Raw genomic sequence first — 17,993 nt, 5'->3', positions numbered from 1 at the left:
CACACACACACACACACTCCTATTTTATGAGCTCATCAAGTCCCTCAGGTCACCAACCGCCATTTCAGCCAGGGATAAAAAAGCTCACATCAAAAGGCAAACCATTTCACACACACGCATGTGCACGTACTGCATGCACACACTTGGCGTGGCGACTGTGGCAGCATTAATTTCCTTGTGAATGCACTTGACTAACACATAATAATCCCAAACACTGCTGGGAGACCACCAAGCAGCAACGTACACACACATAGCCAGGAGGACCACCAAGCAGAGGGGCTGTCAAGACAAGATAAGTGTGTGTCTTACCGTCGAGCTTTCGCGTGCACCCACTAATACACACACACACACGCAGACACATATACACACAACAACAACAACACAAGGCCTGGTCTGGACTCCTGGAAAAGCTCTGGCTTATCTCTCCCCACAGATAGTGAAATGGATTAAGAGCCACATTTGGCACGTCCAGGGAACTGGACAGATAACCAGGAAAACACTCTCTCTAACTGCAATCGCTGTTCAACATGATTTGTATGTATGTGTGTGTGTGTATAGAAGAGATAGTAAAAGAGTGGATGTATTTTAGCTAGCGCACGCTCCCCCATGTGAAGGCATCGGACCGCTAACTGTGTGTCAGTGTGTGTTTCTAAGTGTGTGTGTGTGCGCGCGAGAAGAGTGTGTGTCTGGAGGAGTGATGCAGTGGTTGACCCAGGACCCAATCCATTAAAACACACACATTCATCTTCCAAACACACACAGCGCGCCCAGACAAAGAGCCGTGTGTGAGAGGACGTTCAGCATGTGTGTGATGTCAGCTGGAGACAGAGAAGGGGAGCCCATCATATCCCGTTAATGTGTGTTTGGGTCTGTCCTCTGACACACTACGCTTCCTCATTGACTTCCTCGGTTATGGATGCTCGCTATGAAGATGATAGGTGGATGAAACTCCCCTTTCCCTTCCCTTTAAGACAGGCTAACTCTGCTCTTTTCTCTTGCCTTTGCAGCCATGTTCACTGCATAATAAATAGCATTTTATAGAGAGCGGTAAATAAATCCAGGCCATTATTGGTCATCATTGACAGGCGTAGAGTCAAATGAATATAACTTTTAAGCCTATAAAATGTGATGCACTGCACTGTGCACTGTAATTATCAATGCCAGCGATGGATCCGTGCGGTATTTAAATTTTACACTGTGAATATGGACAATCATATAAAATGGTCAGGGGTAAATACTAATACAAGGGATTGCAAGCACAGCCTTTGTTGACATTCTGCCACGTCTCTAGTGTAAAAATGCAATTTGCATAACTCGGATTTATCTTTTTAGGCTGCTGTTTTTGGGGTTTGCAAAACGACAGCTTTCCCACATGGAATAACCTAAAATTTTAATGTTATTACAAGTCAGCAGAGGGAAGAGAGGAGAAGGGGCCTTTCTGACGGCAGATTCTTAGGCTGCTACAAAAGAAAGAATGGCTAAAAAACACAATTTCCATCTGTTTCTTTGCACCATTCTACATGTTTGCCTTCTTATCTGTCTGCCTGTCTCTTTCCCTCTCTGTCTATTAGAGTCAAATCTCTGTCTTAATGGGCTTCTATTGTATCCTGCCTCTCCCCCTCCTCTATTCACCACACTACCACACGCATATACACACTCCCTCTGAGGAGGCCCCTTAACCAGGCTCTCCATATGCCTGACCCCCACCTCCTTTCTCCTCCTCCTCCTCGTTCCACGACCCCCTTCCCCTCTACCCCTCTCTCTTGCTCACACTCTGGCTTCTGCTCTGTTGCTGCTGCTGCTGCTGCTGCCCCACGCTGCCATCTGCTACAAGACAACAGAGGGTGAAAGAGAGAGAAAAGCACGATGAAAGACAGTGCTTGGAAAGAGGAAGACATAGGGAAAGAAAAGCTGGAGGGGGAAACGTGTGGAAAGAGAGATTGATTAAAAGAATAGAGGGAGAAAGCATATATGTGGACACAATACAACAGAGAGGAGAGAGGCTGTCCATCTGCTCCCCCTCACCTCCCGTCCCCCTCCTGACTCACAGCCTCACGTACACCACAAAGAGAGTATTTAACCTCAACACACACATACAGAAAAAGAGTGAGACAGAAAAAGCAGCCCGGCCTCTCTCTTTAACCCGTTCCTCTCCACTGAGCCTGCCTGTATTACACCCTTGGGGTGGCAGGTGATGGCTAGATGGAGGGAAAGGATGTAAGGGGGAAAGAGAGGGGGAGAGGGATGGTGGGGGTGTGATTGAGGGACAGAGTGCAAGGGATGAAGGGTTGAAACTGATCTGAATCAACACCAACACATCCTCCACAACCCCCCTCTCCCCTCCCCAAACCTCAAACCTCAATAGAGACCAGCTTGCTGCCCGTGTCACTATGACAACCCCTGTCAATCATACTGTAGCAGTGGGCTTCCCAGTGGGGGCCGATGGCGCTAGATTAGGAATGGCTGCTAAAAACATCACAGCGCCGAGCTCAGCTCATTCAGCTTACTAATGGATGTAAACACTGAAATTTTTCAGAGGCCTGTTCATACTTTATTTACAGAAAAGCTCAGACAAGAATACACATCCTGAAGACAACTACTGGAAATTGTGGCTGTAAATCACACTGAAATCTGCCAGCAACAAAGAAATGACCATGAATTTCTTTTCCAAGCCAGTGTTCCAATTGTTGGAAAAACACAAGTGTAGAGCAATCATGTTGGCGAGCAATCTTTACGTAAACCGTTGTCTACCAATTGCAAATATCTATAAACAACCAAAAACTTAGAGAGGACTAGAACGATCCAGCAATTCATTAAAAAACGTAAAAAACAAAACCTTTTCCCATAAAGATATTATGAAAGTGCAACTTGTCAAAGCCATTTTCACACATGAAGTCTGGACAATTGTAAAGTTACAAAATTTGTTTTATTTCACATGTAATACACAACACTACTGGAAATGCTTTGTTTGTTCGGGTTAGCATTAGCATTGCTGCCTGGATAGGTCACTCGTGGGGCGACACTTGACACCCACTCACTCCCAGTTTATTTAGAGAACAATCTGCTCGCTGAGTTGTGACTTAACAACCTGCCAATAATGCATTTTTTAATTCTACTTTATCGACCGAGGCGCTCATTGAATTGACGTGTTGCAGGGTTTCATTATGCACCAAATTACTAAGACATGGGGCACGGCACTGTCAATTGAAGATTTCACCAGAAGCAGCATTTGTAGTGAATAATGTCATCGGAAAAAGTTGATCCTTGATTGATACTACAAAAAACAATCAGCTGAAATACTCATTTCCAACAGTATCGATGTCAGCAGCACCGGCTTAGCTTCCTCCAGCTGACAGAGAACTTCATACAGCACCTCTGCAAACAGACAGGCGTGCAGCCGCTGCCCTCACTAGCAGCTGAACACGTGAACACACGAATACTAGCAAAACACGTAGCAAAGCATCTTAAAGTTTGAAACCCCCAATCTTTACGAAGAGTTTCCTGAGGTTAATAAAGTTCTCATTTCAACAACAGAAATTTGCCAAACAATAGTCAGAAGTTTTGCCCTGGCCAGTTTAACTATTAGCAATTATATGACAGCCATATTAGCCAAATTAGTTAGGTTATCATAAGGTAGCGGCTAAAGTAGCAGCTATTGCTAATGCTAGCGGCAAACTTTATTCACAATCCTGCCTATCGGTGTGTAAACTACTACTAAACTACTATAACTACTGCTACTAAACAGTGATAAGTTGACAGGGTAATAGAACTATTTGTGTCTAATAAGTATATTATGAAAGGTCCACAGGCAGCTAGACAGAAACAGTGCTCAGCAGCTTTGCTCAGCAAAGAATTATGATACCAAGTAGTCAGAAGCAGAGGTATAAATGAAACAGGGCTGTAGCTGATTACATTTGACTGGACCATCATTTGTTCTAATATATATTTTTAAAATGTGCCTCTTAATTTTGGAATATAAATGTCGTGACGAGTACCAAATATTTTCACGGGTATCGGTATCAAGTTTAAAATTCTACTGTTTTGACATGCCTACTGTCAATAGAAATAAAAAAATTAGTTTTCTTTGTGTTTATTCTCACTACTCATGACACTCCACTTGTAAGCTAAACACTTAAAACTACAATACAGCCTTTAAACACATCATAAAAGCTAAAGTCAACAAAGATTTCTTTTTTTTTTTACTAAAGATATTTCAAAGAACCCTTCGCTATATTAAAAACTAACCTCATATGCACTCTAGTCTGCGGTTTTGTCTATTTTCTGCTGTCTTCTTCCTGCCATATGATTGCACTTATTTCTGCCACTCTTGCCCTCGCAGGTGCTGTACCACACTGCTTGACAGCCATAAACTAAACTTTTATTGAAAACAATTTCAATAAAAACTTCTTTAATAGCCTAACAATACCTCTGTAGCTAGCAGGGTGGCAGATAATTCGATGGTGACTAGCCTGAATGCGCGAACCCTTTCAAGTAAAATGAAAGCCCCAAATAGCTGAATGCTGCGCTTGTTTTCACTGCCTTACTCTAAATCCATCTACTTGAGAAAAATGAGAAAAACATCCCAACAAGTGACAATATCATGTTCATCTTGGAGCAGCCCTCGCTTGAACTTTGACCCAAAGCGTTTACTGAATGGAGACTAGGCAGGACTGTTATTGACACTGATGAAAAAACACCAATCACGGGCGCGTCTCACGAGCCAATTAAGAGCCGAAGCCACAGAAGTGAGGCACAGCGGAGGAAAACACGACACAACATCATGTTGACAACATGACGCCTTTACTCCTGCTTGGCCTGTCGAGCTCGGTGACATCGAGATGGCTGTCAGGTTTGGACACACACACCACTGTGTAGGTCAACACACACTGCAACACTAGATTCCCCCAAGGACCTGTACAACACCAGTATAGTGTGTAGAGGGTGTGATGGAGGCAAGAGGAGGGGGGCGGCGTTGAAGGCACTGACCCGCAAAAGCTGATTTCATTAAAGGGAAGGAGAGGAAAGGAGAGGAGAGGAGACAGTAAAGGTCTCTGTGTATATGACCACAAATGGAGAGAGCAGACGCCAGCTGTCACTTGCTTATGTCAGCCCTATTCTCAGCTCTTATGTGAGTGTGTGTTGTGTGCTTGTATGTGTGTCGCTGTGTGATCTCAGTTAGGCTGGTTTCAATTACGGGGCAAACTTTGACCCCGTGTAACCAAGCCGGGAAGGGAGCTACCGAGAAAGGTGTGTGTGAGAAAGGGAGCGGTCAACTCAGAGATCTCGAGAGTGAGAGAAGCCTTTTTTTTCACTCAATAACGCTCAAACTTGCATCACAGTGTCATGACTTACCCTTTTTCTGGGGGGCCCTCGTTCTTCTTCCTTTGGGGCCCGCCCCGCCCCTCCTCCACTACCTGTTCGCCCCTGCCGTCCCCCTTTGCCCTCTCCAATTGCAGGTCTGATGGTCGTCCGGATCTCCGGTGGGCAAATGTAGTTCTCAAGGCTCTTTGGGGGCTTCTTGGTGCGCTTGGTGGTCTGTATCTTCAGCTTTAGACTTCCTTCCTGGAAACTTGCTTCCTTGATGGAGAACTCCTGCTCCTCCATTAGCCCGTCCCCCTGTTCCTCTAACCCCTCACCTTCACTGATGGCACCGTTAATCACATCATCGCTGCGTGCCAACCCGATGCCTCCTGCTCCTTCTTGGTCCCCTTCATTTGGCCCCACCCTACCTCCCTGAAGGTCAGCCTCTTTGGGTCGGGCTGAGCCAACCAGATCCCTTTGCTCCATCCACTCTCCCACCAGAGCCAGTCAGGATGGGGGAAGCCTTGGCAGCCAGCCAATAGGAAGATAGAAAGCAGTAGTCTGTCGGGCTGGTTGGTTGTTGTCAATCAGCTACTGAGGTTGTGTTGATTGTCCCACAGGAACACAGCGAAGCCAGGGACAGTCTGCAGAAAGAGCAGGTGAATGACATAATTAGGAAAAAAGGGCGTATGAGACCCGTTCCGTCATCCCCATAGCTTCCATTCCACTGCTACCTCTCAGCACAGGCCTGTTCTCTGTCATCGCCATCATTGCCTGCCTGTTAAGTATGAAGACAAACACACACTCATCACAGAGCTGCAGAGGCATGCTGCCTAGCTATCATTTGCATTTTGTACCTCGCATAAACAAACTCATTTCTGACACCCACTTGCCTTCCTCTCTTCCTGCTCTCTTCTTTACTCCCTCTTTGCTAAATCTTCTCTCTCATCCTTGTGACAGATCTGAAGCGGAGCTGCGCAGACACTAGAGTGATCAGTGCAAAATAAGACATTCCTCTTCTCTGCACTAAAACCAGGCTGAAGTTAGCCTGAGGACACAACACAGAAAAAAAATGAACGAAGCTGGCTCCGTTTTTTTTGTTGTTGTTTTTTTCTTCTTCAGAGGAGTGAAGGAGGAGGGAGGGGAACACACAAGGGGGGAAAGGAAAAGCAGCAGAGAAAAACGGAGAGAAGGAATCTAAATTCTTTCCCCAGATGTGGTTTACGAGCTGGTCTGGAAAAACTAGCGTCTGAACCATTTTACACACGCATGCAGCCGCATTGCTACACACATACACAGTAAAAAAAAACAGTGCGCGCATCCACACAGACGCACATCCAAAATGACAACGTTGCCATACACATGCTGCACCCCCTGCTGCTATTCCTGCTCTCTGGAGAAAAACACTGTGGCCGCTGCTTGTCAGGAGGATTCAGGATTTCTGTTTTGGATCATTGCACGTGCAGACACAGATCCATATTACACGCTCACGCCATACGTACATACACACGTGCGCTTGCACAGGCCTACTTACACACAGGCGTATAAACAGAAAGCAACCAAAACAAACAGTGGACTACACTTCTCACTACAGCTCGAGGGAATCCCATCAGTCAATATGACATGAGGCATGACTGAGTGGGAAGTGGGGAATGCTGTCTCACATGCTGAGCTTAGCCTGACACCATTTACACTGATGTGAACCCAGACTAGACCACTACCTGTCGACATGACTCAAGTAAAGGGATCTTGCTTCCCGCAGACTTAAAAAGATCTGAAAGAGCACAACTGGCTCAGAGCATATATCAAGATTTGCATACCTATTAACCTAATACACTCCCTGGCATGACTACTACAGTCATTTTCCTTTAGCTGTATGTGTTTTCTCAGTGTGCTGTACTGTACCAGCCCACGCTACTGTACAAACAGCTGATCCCATCATAATATCTAAGGGGCCTCAGAGCACATGCTTGCAGTGTGACTGAGCAGTCTTAATCCACAGCAAATTTTCCAACAAACCATTGCAAGACTGCACACAGTGTCCAGCTCTCAAAGTTAGCCGTGTGTCCTTTTTCTTCTGCATGCCCTTAAATTAAAAAAAGTCAAAAAAGACTTGTTTCAACGAACCCTCTCTTTAACCGTAAAGTTTGCCAATCTGAAACCACTTACAAGGGTTATTGATGTAGGTTCTGGTAGCCCAGTGGCGGTCAAGGATCAAAAAATTTAAGGGAGCGTAACAGCGGTTTTGCATGTTTAAGCTTATGAAGCCCAAATTGCTCACATGGCTGTACTGCCAAACATTTCCCAAAGCACATTAATACATTCTCAGATTGATTTCCTACCTTGGAAATCACAGGTTTTCATTCAAAATAACTGGTTTTTAAACTTAGCTCCTCGACAGCAGCCTGTTTAATGGAAGAATATACCAAATTCACTTTTTTTGCTTTTTTTTTGGGGGGGGGGGGGGGGGGGGGGGGGTGACATCGTGACAACTAAGAATTTAAGTGCAAAGCTTTCTTGGCAGGGTAAAATTTCACATCCCAGAGCCTCCTAACACGAGTCTTCAAAGCAGACTGTGCTCAGTGCACAACCACACCATGGCAAGTGTTACATCAATCAGTAACACTGAGACATAAATAATGCTCAGTTTGATGGATAGCCTGTTTCAAGAGTGATTTTGCATACACCCTGCCAGCAAGAATGAAAACTGCTGACTGCCTGGAAGTTAGAAACTCATTCCCGCAAACTCCACAGCCATCGCCGTGCTTGTACAATCACACTTTTAAGCATACAAAGTTTTACAGATATAAACAAAAGGCGGTGCAGTCCAGGTGTAGTCCCAGCCTGGTCTTACAGTGCCCACATGACCCCCTTTGGTCCTTCAGGAACCTCCCAGTTCCTAATGTCAGCTCGGTGACTCGCCCTAATGGCATGTGTGAAAGCTGCCCTGGATGTCATGTGACTGAGGACAAAGACAGGAAAAAGAGACAGCTGCCAACCACAACATCACTCACTCAGTCACACACACACATTAAATAGACGCACATCCACTCTGTGCCTACGACTTAGTACCCCTTCACAGCTATCGCTCAGTATGACAGCAAAATGGCATCGTGCATTAGTACAATTCTGGTCATTCTGGGCCATTACTGCATAAGCCCCTTAGCTGGGTCATGACTATTCCTTCTCCCCTCCCTGCTCGCTGCCCTAAGCGGTGTTAGTTCTGTTACTGGCAGACAAGCTGAGAGTTTATGTAAGACTGACCCCTCCTCGGGCCTCCCTCACTTACTTAGCCTGAGCCTCACTGTCTCCTCTCCCCGCTCTCACTCTCTCTTTTATGCACACAAACACAGCGATGCACACACACACATACAAGCACACACACCTCGACCAGCCTCAGACAGCAGGGTGATTGTAAGAGGCCAGACTCACTGCATAAATAGCTTTATTATGTTCTCAAAACTGCCAGCGCTAACCAGCTTCCCTCTTAAATAGCATAAGGTCATTGCCTGTGCTGGATGTGAAAGGCTGTGAATGAGACAGTCCTCCAACATTTCGCCTTGTACTTTTACCGACAATTATGATAAAGCATTGATAATGGAATACAGATGGACAGAACGGTGATGGTGAACGATACAGACGGCAGACAAAACAGGTAGGGGAGTCCAAGTGTGAGCGAGAGACACAGAGCGGGAAAGAGAGAGAGAGAGAGGGATGGCAGCAGAAACACAACCTTTTAAGGCTGCATACCCAGCAGCCCAGTGCCTGAGGTGCACACACAAATAGCTCATACACAAATGCAGACAGATGCACGCGCGCACACGCACCAAACGCCTGCGTGATTGCACAAGGTGAATATCCTTTTTTTTTTTTTTTTTCATGCTTTTTTATGCAAACGTAGCAGAAGCACGACCATCCCTGGATGTAGATGAGCATCTTGGTGTGAGCTGATGATCCTAGTCTGGCTGTCATTTGCAGTTTTTTTCCCCTTATTTTGTTCCTCGGGCTCTCAAGTGAAGTGTAGCCACATATGCCAATGTTTCTAGAAGGTTCCAGTCTTTGCTTGGAGACAAACCAAAGAGAATGGGCCCAGATTTCTAGTATTCACAAGTCCAATGGGCACAGCATGAGGTTTCAAGTTTGATGTCTATTAGTCCCTCGGAGCAGAGCGAGGTGATGGAAGCCCTAAAAAGTGCCTATTTGGTTTTTTTCCCAGCAGGATAAATGCATATATATATTTGGATATGAAATACAAAATAAAGCCCTCTCTCTCTTTCTCTCTCTCTCCCCAGTTCATGTGCATGTGTTCAGCTGCAGGGCAGCGAGAAGGACAATCGTAAAATATCATGTGTGGGACAGCCATAATTGAAAAAGATGGCCTTAAAGCTGCTTCACGCAGTCACGCGCGCACATCCACTGGATGAGCCATATGCCAGGTAGCACTAAAACCATCCTCACGTAACTCCCCGGCTGAAGCAGATGAATGTTAAACCATTTTAACTGCAGCAGAAGCCACAAAATGGCTGTCAGCAAAAACACCTCCCCTACTCCCCAACTGTCTTCCTCCTTCCCCTCACCTCACTCCCCCTCAACCTCTGTTCTCTCCCCTCTCCTCATTGCTACCTCTTCCCTTTCCCCTCCACCTCCCTATCCCTCCCTCCCCTCTTTCTGTGCGCTCTGCCAAAAGGTGCTCCAGTGCTGATATTCTGTTAAGAGAGCCTGCCAACAGTTAGATTTGTCCTTGGATCCCGTTCACATTCCCTCCTCCCCCACCCACCTTCTCTGTTATCCTATTTCGACCCAAGGTATCCAGCGCAGAAGGGGATACACCTAATCGATTTCTCATACTTTAATTTAAAGGTGGCATGCAGGCATCTCATTACTTAACCGGGAGTCTAATAGCCTGTTTCATACTTTCGCACCACAAAAATGCCGCCAGGTCTGGGGGAGCTGAAACTGTTAACAAGACAAGATCGATGGTTCCATCCGAGCTTGAATCACCTCTATTATCCGTTCCTCAGCCTCCTTTCCTTCCACCTACTCACGCACCTCTCTTACAGTTGTCCTTTACTTTAACCCTTGTTCTTTTTCTTTTTATAAAATCAAGCCCTCATATATATCCAAGAGAACCTGATCGCACGTCAGCCCGCAGTGAGACTTGGTCATGTTTATCCATTGATCTTTTGGTGGTCTGGTTGTGACAGAGGTTTCTAGGTGCTAATGATAACCACCGACCCCCGGTCCTTACCTTCCTCCACAGGGCCATGGCATTTGGACACGTAGTTTCTGACACCCACGTGAAATTGATGACCTGCTGATAAATGCAACCACAGTGGGCAGAGCTGTTTTACCAAGCTACTACATTTGGGCACACATCTGTGATGACGATGCTACAGTTTGTGCACACTGTGCTACTAGTAAAAAATGATGATAATCAGAATAAAGATAAAGTCAACATGACATCACATTTTTCCCTCTAAAACAACAACAACAAAAAAACACTGAAAACATTTAGAAACAAACATGCAAACAAAAATCACAGCTTAACTTCAGATAAAGGAACAACTGACAGGTCGAAAGAGTGACAACCATCTGCTTGCTGCATGCCACAGATTGTGATGCTATGTGATGGACTGTCCATGTCAGTGAAGGCGCAGGTGGTCCACTACAGCAGAAACAGATTTAAACTTAAGAGGCCGAGCTGTGGTTGAGTTAAACCCTGATCTGAGCAGTGGACACTTTATCCCATTGGCCTTAATTGGTTGTTTTCTCTTACCCGCCCCTACCACCACCATCTAATTACCAAGGTATTACACAGTAATAACAGATGGAGACCGAGTAGTACCACAGTTGTTTGGGGCTGGTGTGCGTCTCGTTGAGTGGTGGCGCGAGCATGTGCGCGCGTGCGCGTGTGTTTCGGGCGATTTTGCTGGCATGTGACTGCAAGCAATTTCACATTTAAGGAATAACAGTCTCGCGGGCAGAATGTGGAAGGCTTTGTAGGAGGTGACAGGCAGCTCAAACAGCACACATGGAAAGCAGACACAGGCGGCCAAGTGGCGTTACAAACACGAACACAGTTTTTCACCGGAGAGGTGAATTCAGGTGTGGAATGTGGTCAGTCAACCGGGGCTACTTACCCATGTCTAATGTTGTCTCACACTCGGCTCTAACGTGTAAATATTTTATCACGATCATTTACAATCCATTTAGAGACATTTTACGAAAGCGACGGATGGGGTGACAGCCTCCCGTGGAGCTGTCAAACGGTGCCAGAAGAGACGGATATGTTTTTTGACAGAAAATCCCGGGGAAAATGGCGTCAACGGTGCTTTGGAAAGCAAAGAGCGAAAAAAAGAGAGCGAGAAAATAGGATTTGCAGTCGATCTGGTGGCAGAATCAAGGTAGCCGCACAGGGGAGGAGAAAAAATCCAATCGGAAACTTGGGTCCAGTTCCTGGTAGAAATAAGATCTTTAGAGGCTCTGGCGTGTTGACTCGCGCTGTGGAGAGCCGCCGCTGACGCCGCCGCCGTGCGCACTGAATCTCCGATGCCTTGCGGGATCGCTGGTCACTCGGGGAGCTTGCACGGCACTGAGATCCCTCGCAAATCCGCTACTCGGCTGGTTTGGGAGGAGGAGGGGGTGAGAGCAGGACTGTTACTGCAGTCAAAACAAGCCCGCATCCGACTACAAGCCCAAATCCAGCAGCGGGGGGTGGAATTTCAGCGACAAGACCGCGCTTTTAGTCGTCAGTGGGCTGCACAAGAGGCAGGAGATGGTGGTGGGGGTTGCTCGTCGCCGGTTGCACTGGGTCAAGCTTTTCTCTACCTCTCTCTCTCTGTGCCTCTCTCTCGCTCGCTCTTGCTCTCTCTCTCTCTGCTTTTCCGATCGGTGAATGTCAGGTCCCGGAGCCTGGTGTCTGGTAATGATCTCACCCAGCAGACTAAAAGCTCTAGCAGAGCAAAGCAGAGGGGAGAGATGAGAAGAGGAGGAGCGACATCGCCTCCCCCTGGCAGCAAACAACCTCAACGAGTCTCCCTTTTTCCCCCTTTTTTTCTTTTTTTTCCTTTTCCAAACCTCCCCCTAATTCCCAGGGCTTTCTCCCGTGGGACTGCTCTCATACTGGCACGGTGTTATTTTAATGTAATGCAAATAGGGAAAGCAACATCTGGCAAAAGGCTTGTTGTTTTGACTGAGTCACTGCTGTGAGGAGAAACATGTTTGGCACTGGTTTTCAACAGGTTCAGATACGTACCTGCATACAGAGCAGAAGAGACTGCGACTGAAATAAATATTTTAAGGGAAATATGCATCTGATACTATGTAACTGTAGTCTACTGAGCCTGGCTTTAAAATGCCTGAATTGTAATGATAAATAAATATTTAATGGTCTTAGAGCTGTGGGATTTGATTAATTGGCTGGACATAAACAAACAGGGGTAAAATATGGACTACAGCTAAGTTTGAGTGAATATAATTTGTAGGCAAACTAAGAGTTGGTGTTTAAATTCACTAAAGTTTCATTAAAGTTGTAGATTTTTTTTTATTGTTATGCATTGGTGTTTTGGGGCTGTTGACTTCTGAAGTGGGGGCAAGCCAGAAAAAGTTTGAGAATCACTGTCTCAGAGCAATTATACCAGACAACAGATGTTAATTCGGCTCAACATCTGGCCAGTCCTGTTTGAATCAGCATCTGAGCTACTGTGGCTTCATTTGAACACTAACCGGGCACCTGCATGAACAATTGGGCATAATTCAGCTGTAGCGTTTTATTTAACCAGTAAAGGGCTTCACTTAATTTAAGATGAAAAAAGCTCTGTCATCAGAAAACAAATTAAAAAGCACACAATTAGCAGCCTTAATGATATAACAGATATACTAAAGGCAAAAAAAAAGGTCCATCCATTCATTCTCTTTGGCTTATCCTTATCAGGGTTGGGGTTACAATAAAAGCTATCTTTTTCCATATAGTCAAAATGAATAAGAGATAACCGATTTAGAATATTAGAGATGCTGTGATCATTGCCTTCACTTCGCTCATCCAGAATAGGCGGCTTCTGCTGAGTCATAACTTAATACATAAATCTTATCAGTAGTGGTTCTAATGCATATCCTCTGGGGGTGTTTGACATGAAACATTTTGCAAGCCCGTGGGCTGAACTATAAATAAAGTTTATCACCTTTGTCTTCGTACGAAATGGCTTGTGCGCAAACCACTACTACTGGAATGAGCTGTGATGGTGCTATTTGGTGAGCGTGGTATTCATTTATTCTAATTCAACGTGTGTGTTCAGCGAGACAAACGCTGCCACTCCACGCTGCGCTGCTGACACGTTGTATTCAGAGTAAGACAAGGTGGGTGCGTGGGTGGGGTTGAGTGGGTGAACAAAAAAGGCAGATTAGAGTGGGGTGTGCATGTGTGTGTGTGTGAGTGTGTGTGTGTGTGTGTGTGTGTGTGTCATGCTAGTGCTGGTGCTTTCCCCTTAATATGTCACATTAGAGGAGGATGGAAAACCCACATCAACCAGGCATGAACAAGCCGGAGTTGTTCCATTAATTCATCTTTGTCAGAAGTTATGTTTATATCGGGTCTCCATGCAAAACTTGACCTTCCCTGTATGGAAAACATTCTTTAACATTAACAAGCAATGCAAATGATGTCAGATGACCTTTCTCTCTTGGTGCCCCACAGTTACTAGCTGTTACTCATCCCTGGCATGTGTGTGTTTGTCTGTATGTGTGTGTCCGTGAGTGCATGCATGCCCATGTGTCCCTGTGTAGAGCACCCACTGGGAGATGTTTCATTAGCCAGGGTGGTGTGCTCAGTAGCACGTAAACACTCGGCACAATTTCAGACTTGTAGTTAAAAATCTGCAATGCCATCAGCAGTGTGGATGCTACTGCTTTGCACGTTGCCTGCTGTGCCACATTGACTAGTTTCACAATTGTGTCTGTGTGTCTGTGTCTTTATTATATTGAGAGCGCTTTCATAACAGCGCCTTTGATCATCTCTCCATATAAGGGCATGGGGCCGGTATTACATTATAGCGTGTGTGTATTTCTGCGTGTTTTACTTTATCTTTATGTAGACCAAATGTTATGACAGTGAAAGCAACAGTCCCAGGATTTCTAAACAGATTTGGCATGATCTGCTCAACATATTCATTAAAATAAGGCTCAGGTTTATGGCTACGAGTCAAGGCTACCTTTAAATTTGAATTAATCTGGGAAGGGGTGATTTTTATGGGTTTTGGAGGAGAGAAACAGAAACTGACTCTAGAATAAATTTAAAATAGCAAAATCTGTGTGTGTCTGTGTTCACGTCCGTGTGTGTCTATTGATCTGGGTTGTGTGCAAGAACAGAAAGAGACCCCTGAGAGAGAGGGGTCAACAGCTGCTCCCCAACAACCAATCAATTGCAGTGTATCAGTAAACATTACACTCTCGCTCTCTCTCTCTCTCTCTCTCTCTCTCTCTCTCTCTCTCTCTCTCATACACACACACACACATATGCGCGCGCACACGCCCGGACACATAAAGACAGCACTCTCTTCTCAAATCTGTTTCCATGGATACCAGATACAGGCGGCCAAGAGGGAGCAGTTTTCCAGCTTAAACTGTAAATATTGAATTATGATGGGGAGAAAAGAGACAGCAGTGCAGGGCAACGTTCCTGCCTGAATGATCTAAATATCTGGATAATCCTTTCATCTCTATTCACCGCTACAGGAAATCTGGTGCATCATTCATGCTCATCAAGTTCAACATAAAAAGATCAATCTGTCTTACGGATCCAGCCACTTATGTGACGCTCTATAACAGACCGAGAGCTGCCCTCATTCCTTCATCTCTCCCTGCCATTTTGTGTGTGGAAGATCTTCATTCCCTCAAGTGGGATGCAAAGTAAATGCTTCCCTGTGCTTGATGTGCAGCACATAACAGTGAATTCAAACCACTTTAGCCGAATGCTGGGCTCCTCTGTGGTTTGATCAATGGGGAGAGGGGAGATTGAAAGATTGAGATGAAGACGTGGAGTAGGAGGGGAGAAAAAAACAAGTTAATTAATAAATGCTTTGACAAATGTTTCAAGTGCGGGGGCCACTAGAGAGCAAAGCAGAGATGCAAAAGCTGAGAGGGAAAGCAAAGGTGAATGGCAGTAATTGATTTGGGGATCTTTATAAATATTATAATCGCTGGCATCTGCAGAGGTAAAATACTAATAACGCACTTGTATTCATAACAGAGCTACGCAGCTTGACTGCGCCGTGAGTGAACACACTAACCTTGAGCTGACATTGTGAGCAGCCGAGACTCACGGTCAATCAGCGAGGGGCTTCTCTCAGGGAGTCCACTAATCTCGCAGGGCAGCGGCGGGCTCATCAGAGCTCCGAGACCTCTGGGACTGATGGAGGTAATGGGGTGAGCTGAGAGAGTGGGAGAAGGAGTGTGTATATGGGCATCAGTGAGGGGGGAAAAAAAATAAAGAAACACAGTTGTGTGTGATGCAGACACAAATGTGCATAACCAAAGTGCATCTGTGCACACATGCGCATGTCTGTGTGTGTCAGAAGGTGCGAGGGCCGTGCTGATGGAATGAGAAGTTAATGGGACGTGTGACAAGGTTGATTACTGAGGCCTCAGTGATCTGACTGGGTTAATGAAGTAAATGGCTCTTTGGATAGCACACCACTGGGGCCATCTCTCCAGATCCTGATACACACAAACAAAGTGGCCTTTTCTTCCTTTGCCTTCCAACTATAACTTCCCTCACTGTGCTTGTGGCCATTGTGGGTTTTGAATTAATCTTGGTGCTACATTTCACATATTCTTTCATCCCAAAGTTCTCTTACAACACCCTGCTGCAAACTAGAAGACAAATAAGCCTATATAAGAGGTAAGGCAAACAATGGAATATTTTCTGTATGTACAGCATTAAAACAAGGGAGCTCAGCACAGAGTGTTCAGCCTCTTTGAAGGATTTAAGTGGCCACATGTAGTTTGCAAATACAGCCAGACTTACATATTCAAGAGAAGATGCGCACACACGCACAAACACGCAGACAAACAAAGGAAAGGAAAAGAAACACTGCGAGACTTTGTTCCCCATTTGAGGCTGCGATAGAGATTTTTCTAATGAGAGCAATAATGATGTCTGAGAAAAGACACAGACCAGAACAAAACAACAATACAGATGGGTGCTACCACAACAACAAAGACGCCCTAAATGCAGCTGACTGTGGACTCCCCGCTGGCTCTGTCTATGTGAAGAGATGACACTGCGCCCATCCCCCTGCTACTTATAAGGACATTATCATAATGTTGGCTCCGTACGAGCTCAGCTATCAAGTGGGCTCATCTTGAAGTCGTCCACAAGCCCCGGTGTACGCAGATGCTTCAGATGCCTGAGGAAGACAGTGGTGAACAAAAACATTTCTGCCCTAATATTAATTCAGACTGACAGCTCTGGCATCTAACAATGCAGCCCAGGACTGACAGCACCAATTTGACAAATCTCTGCGTTGGTTGTAAACACACAGCAGCACGGAAAATAATGATTGTCCTTCTGTTTGTCCTTCTGCTTTCTTATTGTCTTGTCACTACAGACATCTGCAGAGAATGAAAGGGGCAAAGTGAAGCATGTTTGTGGACCATGTGTGGCTGATGCTTTAGCAGTAAGTCAGTAGTTTAAAAAAATGGTGTGCAAAACCTGGTCTATGTGCTTCAATAAAAAAATAGAGGTGAAAAAAAAAGTAAAAATACAAATGTCAGCATCTATTAGACGTATAAATAATGAATAATTTGTTCTGAGAAACAGATATTGTTTGTCACGGCTTGTGTGAACCTTCACACCTCAAACATCCACCCTACAACATCCTGTTGTGTTATAACTGTGCATGTGGTCAGATACAGCTGCATGTGTGTGTGTGTGTGGTGTATGTGTGTGCATGTGCGTGTGTGGGCCTGTGAGAAAGAGTCAGAAACATAAAGAAAGAAAGAGAGAAAGAGGAAAACTCCCTAGATGACAGAACGCAGCCACTTCCCCAGAGACTCTGTGAGTAAAAAGAGGACAGAAACCTACAGCAGCAGGTGTGTGATACAGCACTGACTGCGATAGCGCTGAATCATTCATCCCTTACACACTCGGTGACACCATCGGGGATCTTTTTTAACCTTTCATTTCTGAAGTATTGACCCAAAACACTACACCTAAATCACTAAAAAGTGGAACAGAGCAAATGATGACCAACAAAAAAGACCAAAAAAGAACATCCAGTGTGCATTATTCAACATTTTGGGGCATATTGTCGAGGCAAACTTGAGATTGTGACACTGCTCTTCTGCAGAAAAATTGCCTTTGCACTGCAACATTTCACTCCATCAACACATCTTCTATTCGGCATTTTGAAGAGACATGCATGGTTTGTGGGTGGCAGTGACTTAAAAGAAATCTGTGAGTGTGTGTAACAGCATGTGTGTTAAACACAAATTTTTGATAAGGGCGAATAAATGTTTATTTAATTTTTTTACATCTCTGAACAGGTCACCCAAAATGCATCCTCCTCACACTCTTGTATAGCCAAATGAGCAGGTTATCATAGCTGTGCAATCAGTGTAAAAATTGTTTCTGAGGAAGAATTAGGTGGTCACATACCACACGCATATACATACATAAACGGCATTTGGTCTGCATT

At 45.2% G+C, this 17,993-nt stretch overlaps 1 protein-coding gene across 3 annotated transcripts in view; it reads right to left on the bottom strand.

Annotated features, from left to right (window-relative positions):
- setbp1 (SET binding protein 1) overlaps window positions 1-12,254 on the bottom strand; it is a 35,852-nt gene extending 23,598 nt beyond the window's left edge. Inside the window, exons 1-4 of one of the 3 annotated variants that reach the window (XM_085425371.1) lie at window positions 11,442-12,254; window positions 6,191-6,349; window positions 6,036-6,075; window positions 5,353-5,945 (exon numbers count right to left, since the gene is read on the bottom strand). In XM_085425371.1, the coding sequence (XP_085281497.1) occupies window positions 5,353-5,787 (435 nt within the window). In that variant the 5' untranslated portion in view covers window positions 5,788-5,945; window positions 6,036-6,075; window positions 6,191-6,349; window positions 11,442-12,254. Of the gene's footprint in view, window positions 1-5,352; window positions 5,946-6,035; window positions 6,076-6,190; window positions 6,350-10,549; window positions 10,616-11,441 lie in introns of all 3 variants that reach the window. The other 2 variants (XM_085425372.1, XM_085425370.1) reach the window with 2 other exon arrangements.
- Window positions 12,255-17,993: the final 5,739 nt, after the last annotated feature.

This window comes from Rhamphochromis longiceps, linkage group LG12 (genome assembly GCF_057381845.1).
Source record: "Rhamphochromis longiceps isolate RC_006_pf linkage group LG12, R_longiceps_female_GT1.1, whole genome shotgun sequence".
NCBI classification, from domain to species: Eukaryota; Metazoa; Chordata; class Actinopteri; order Cichliformes; family Cichlidae; genus Rhamphochromis; species Rhamphochromis longiceps.
The sequence above is the reverse complement of the archived record's forward strand: the minus strand, read 5'-3'. Positions and strand labels throughout refer to the sequence as shown.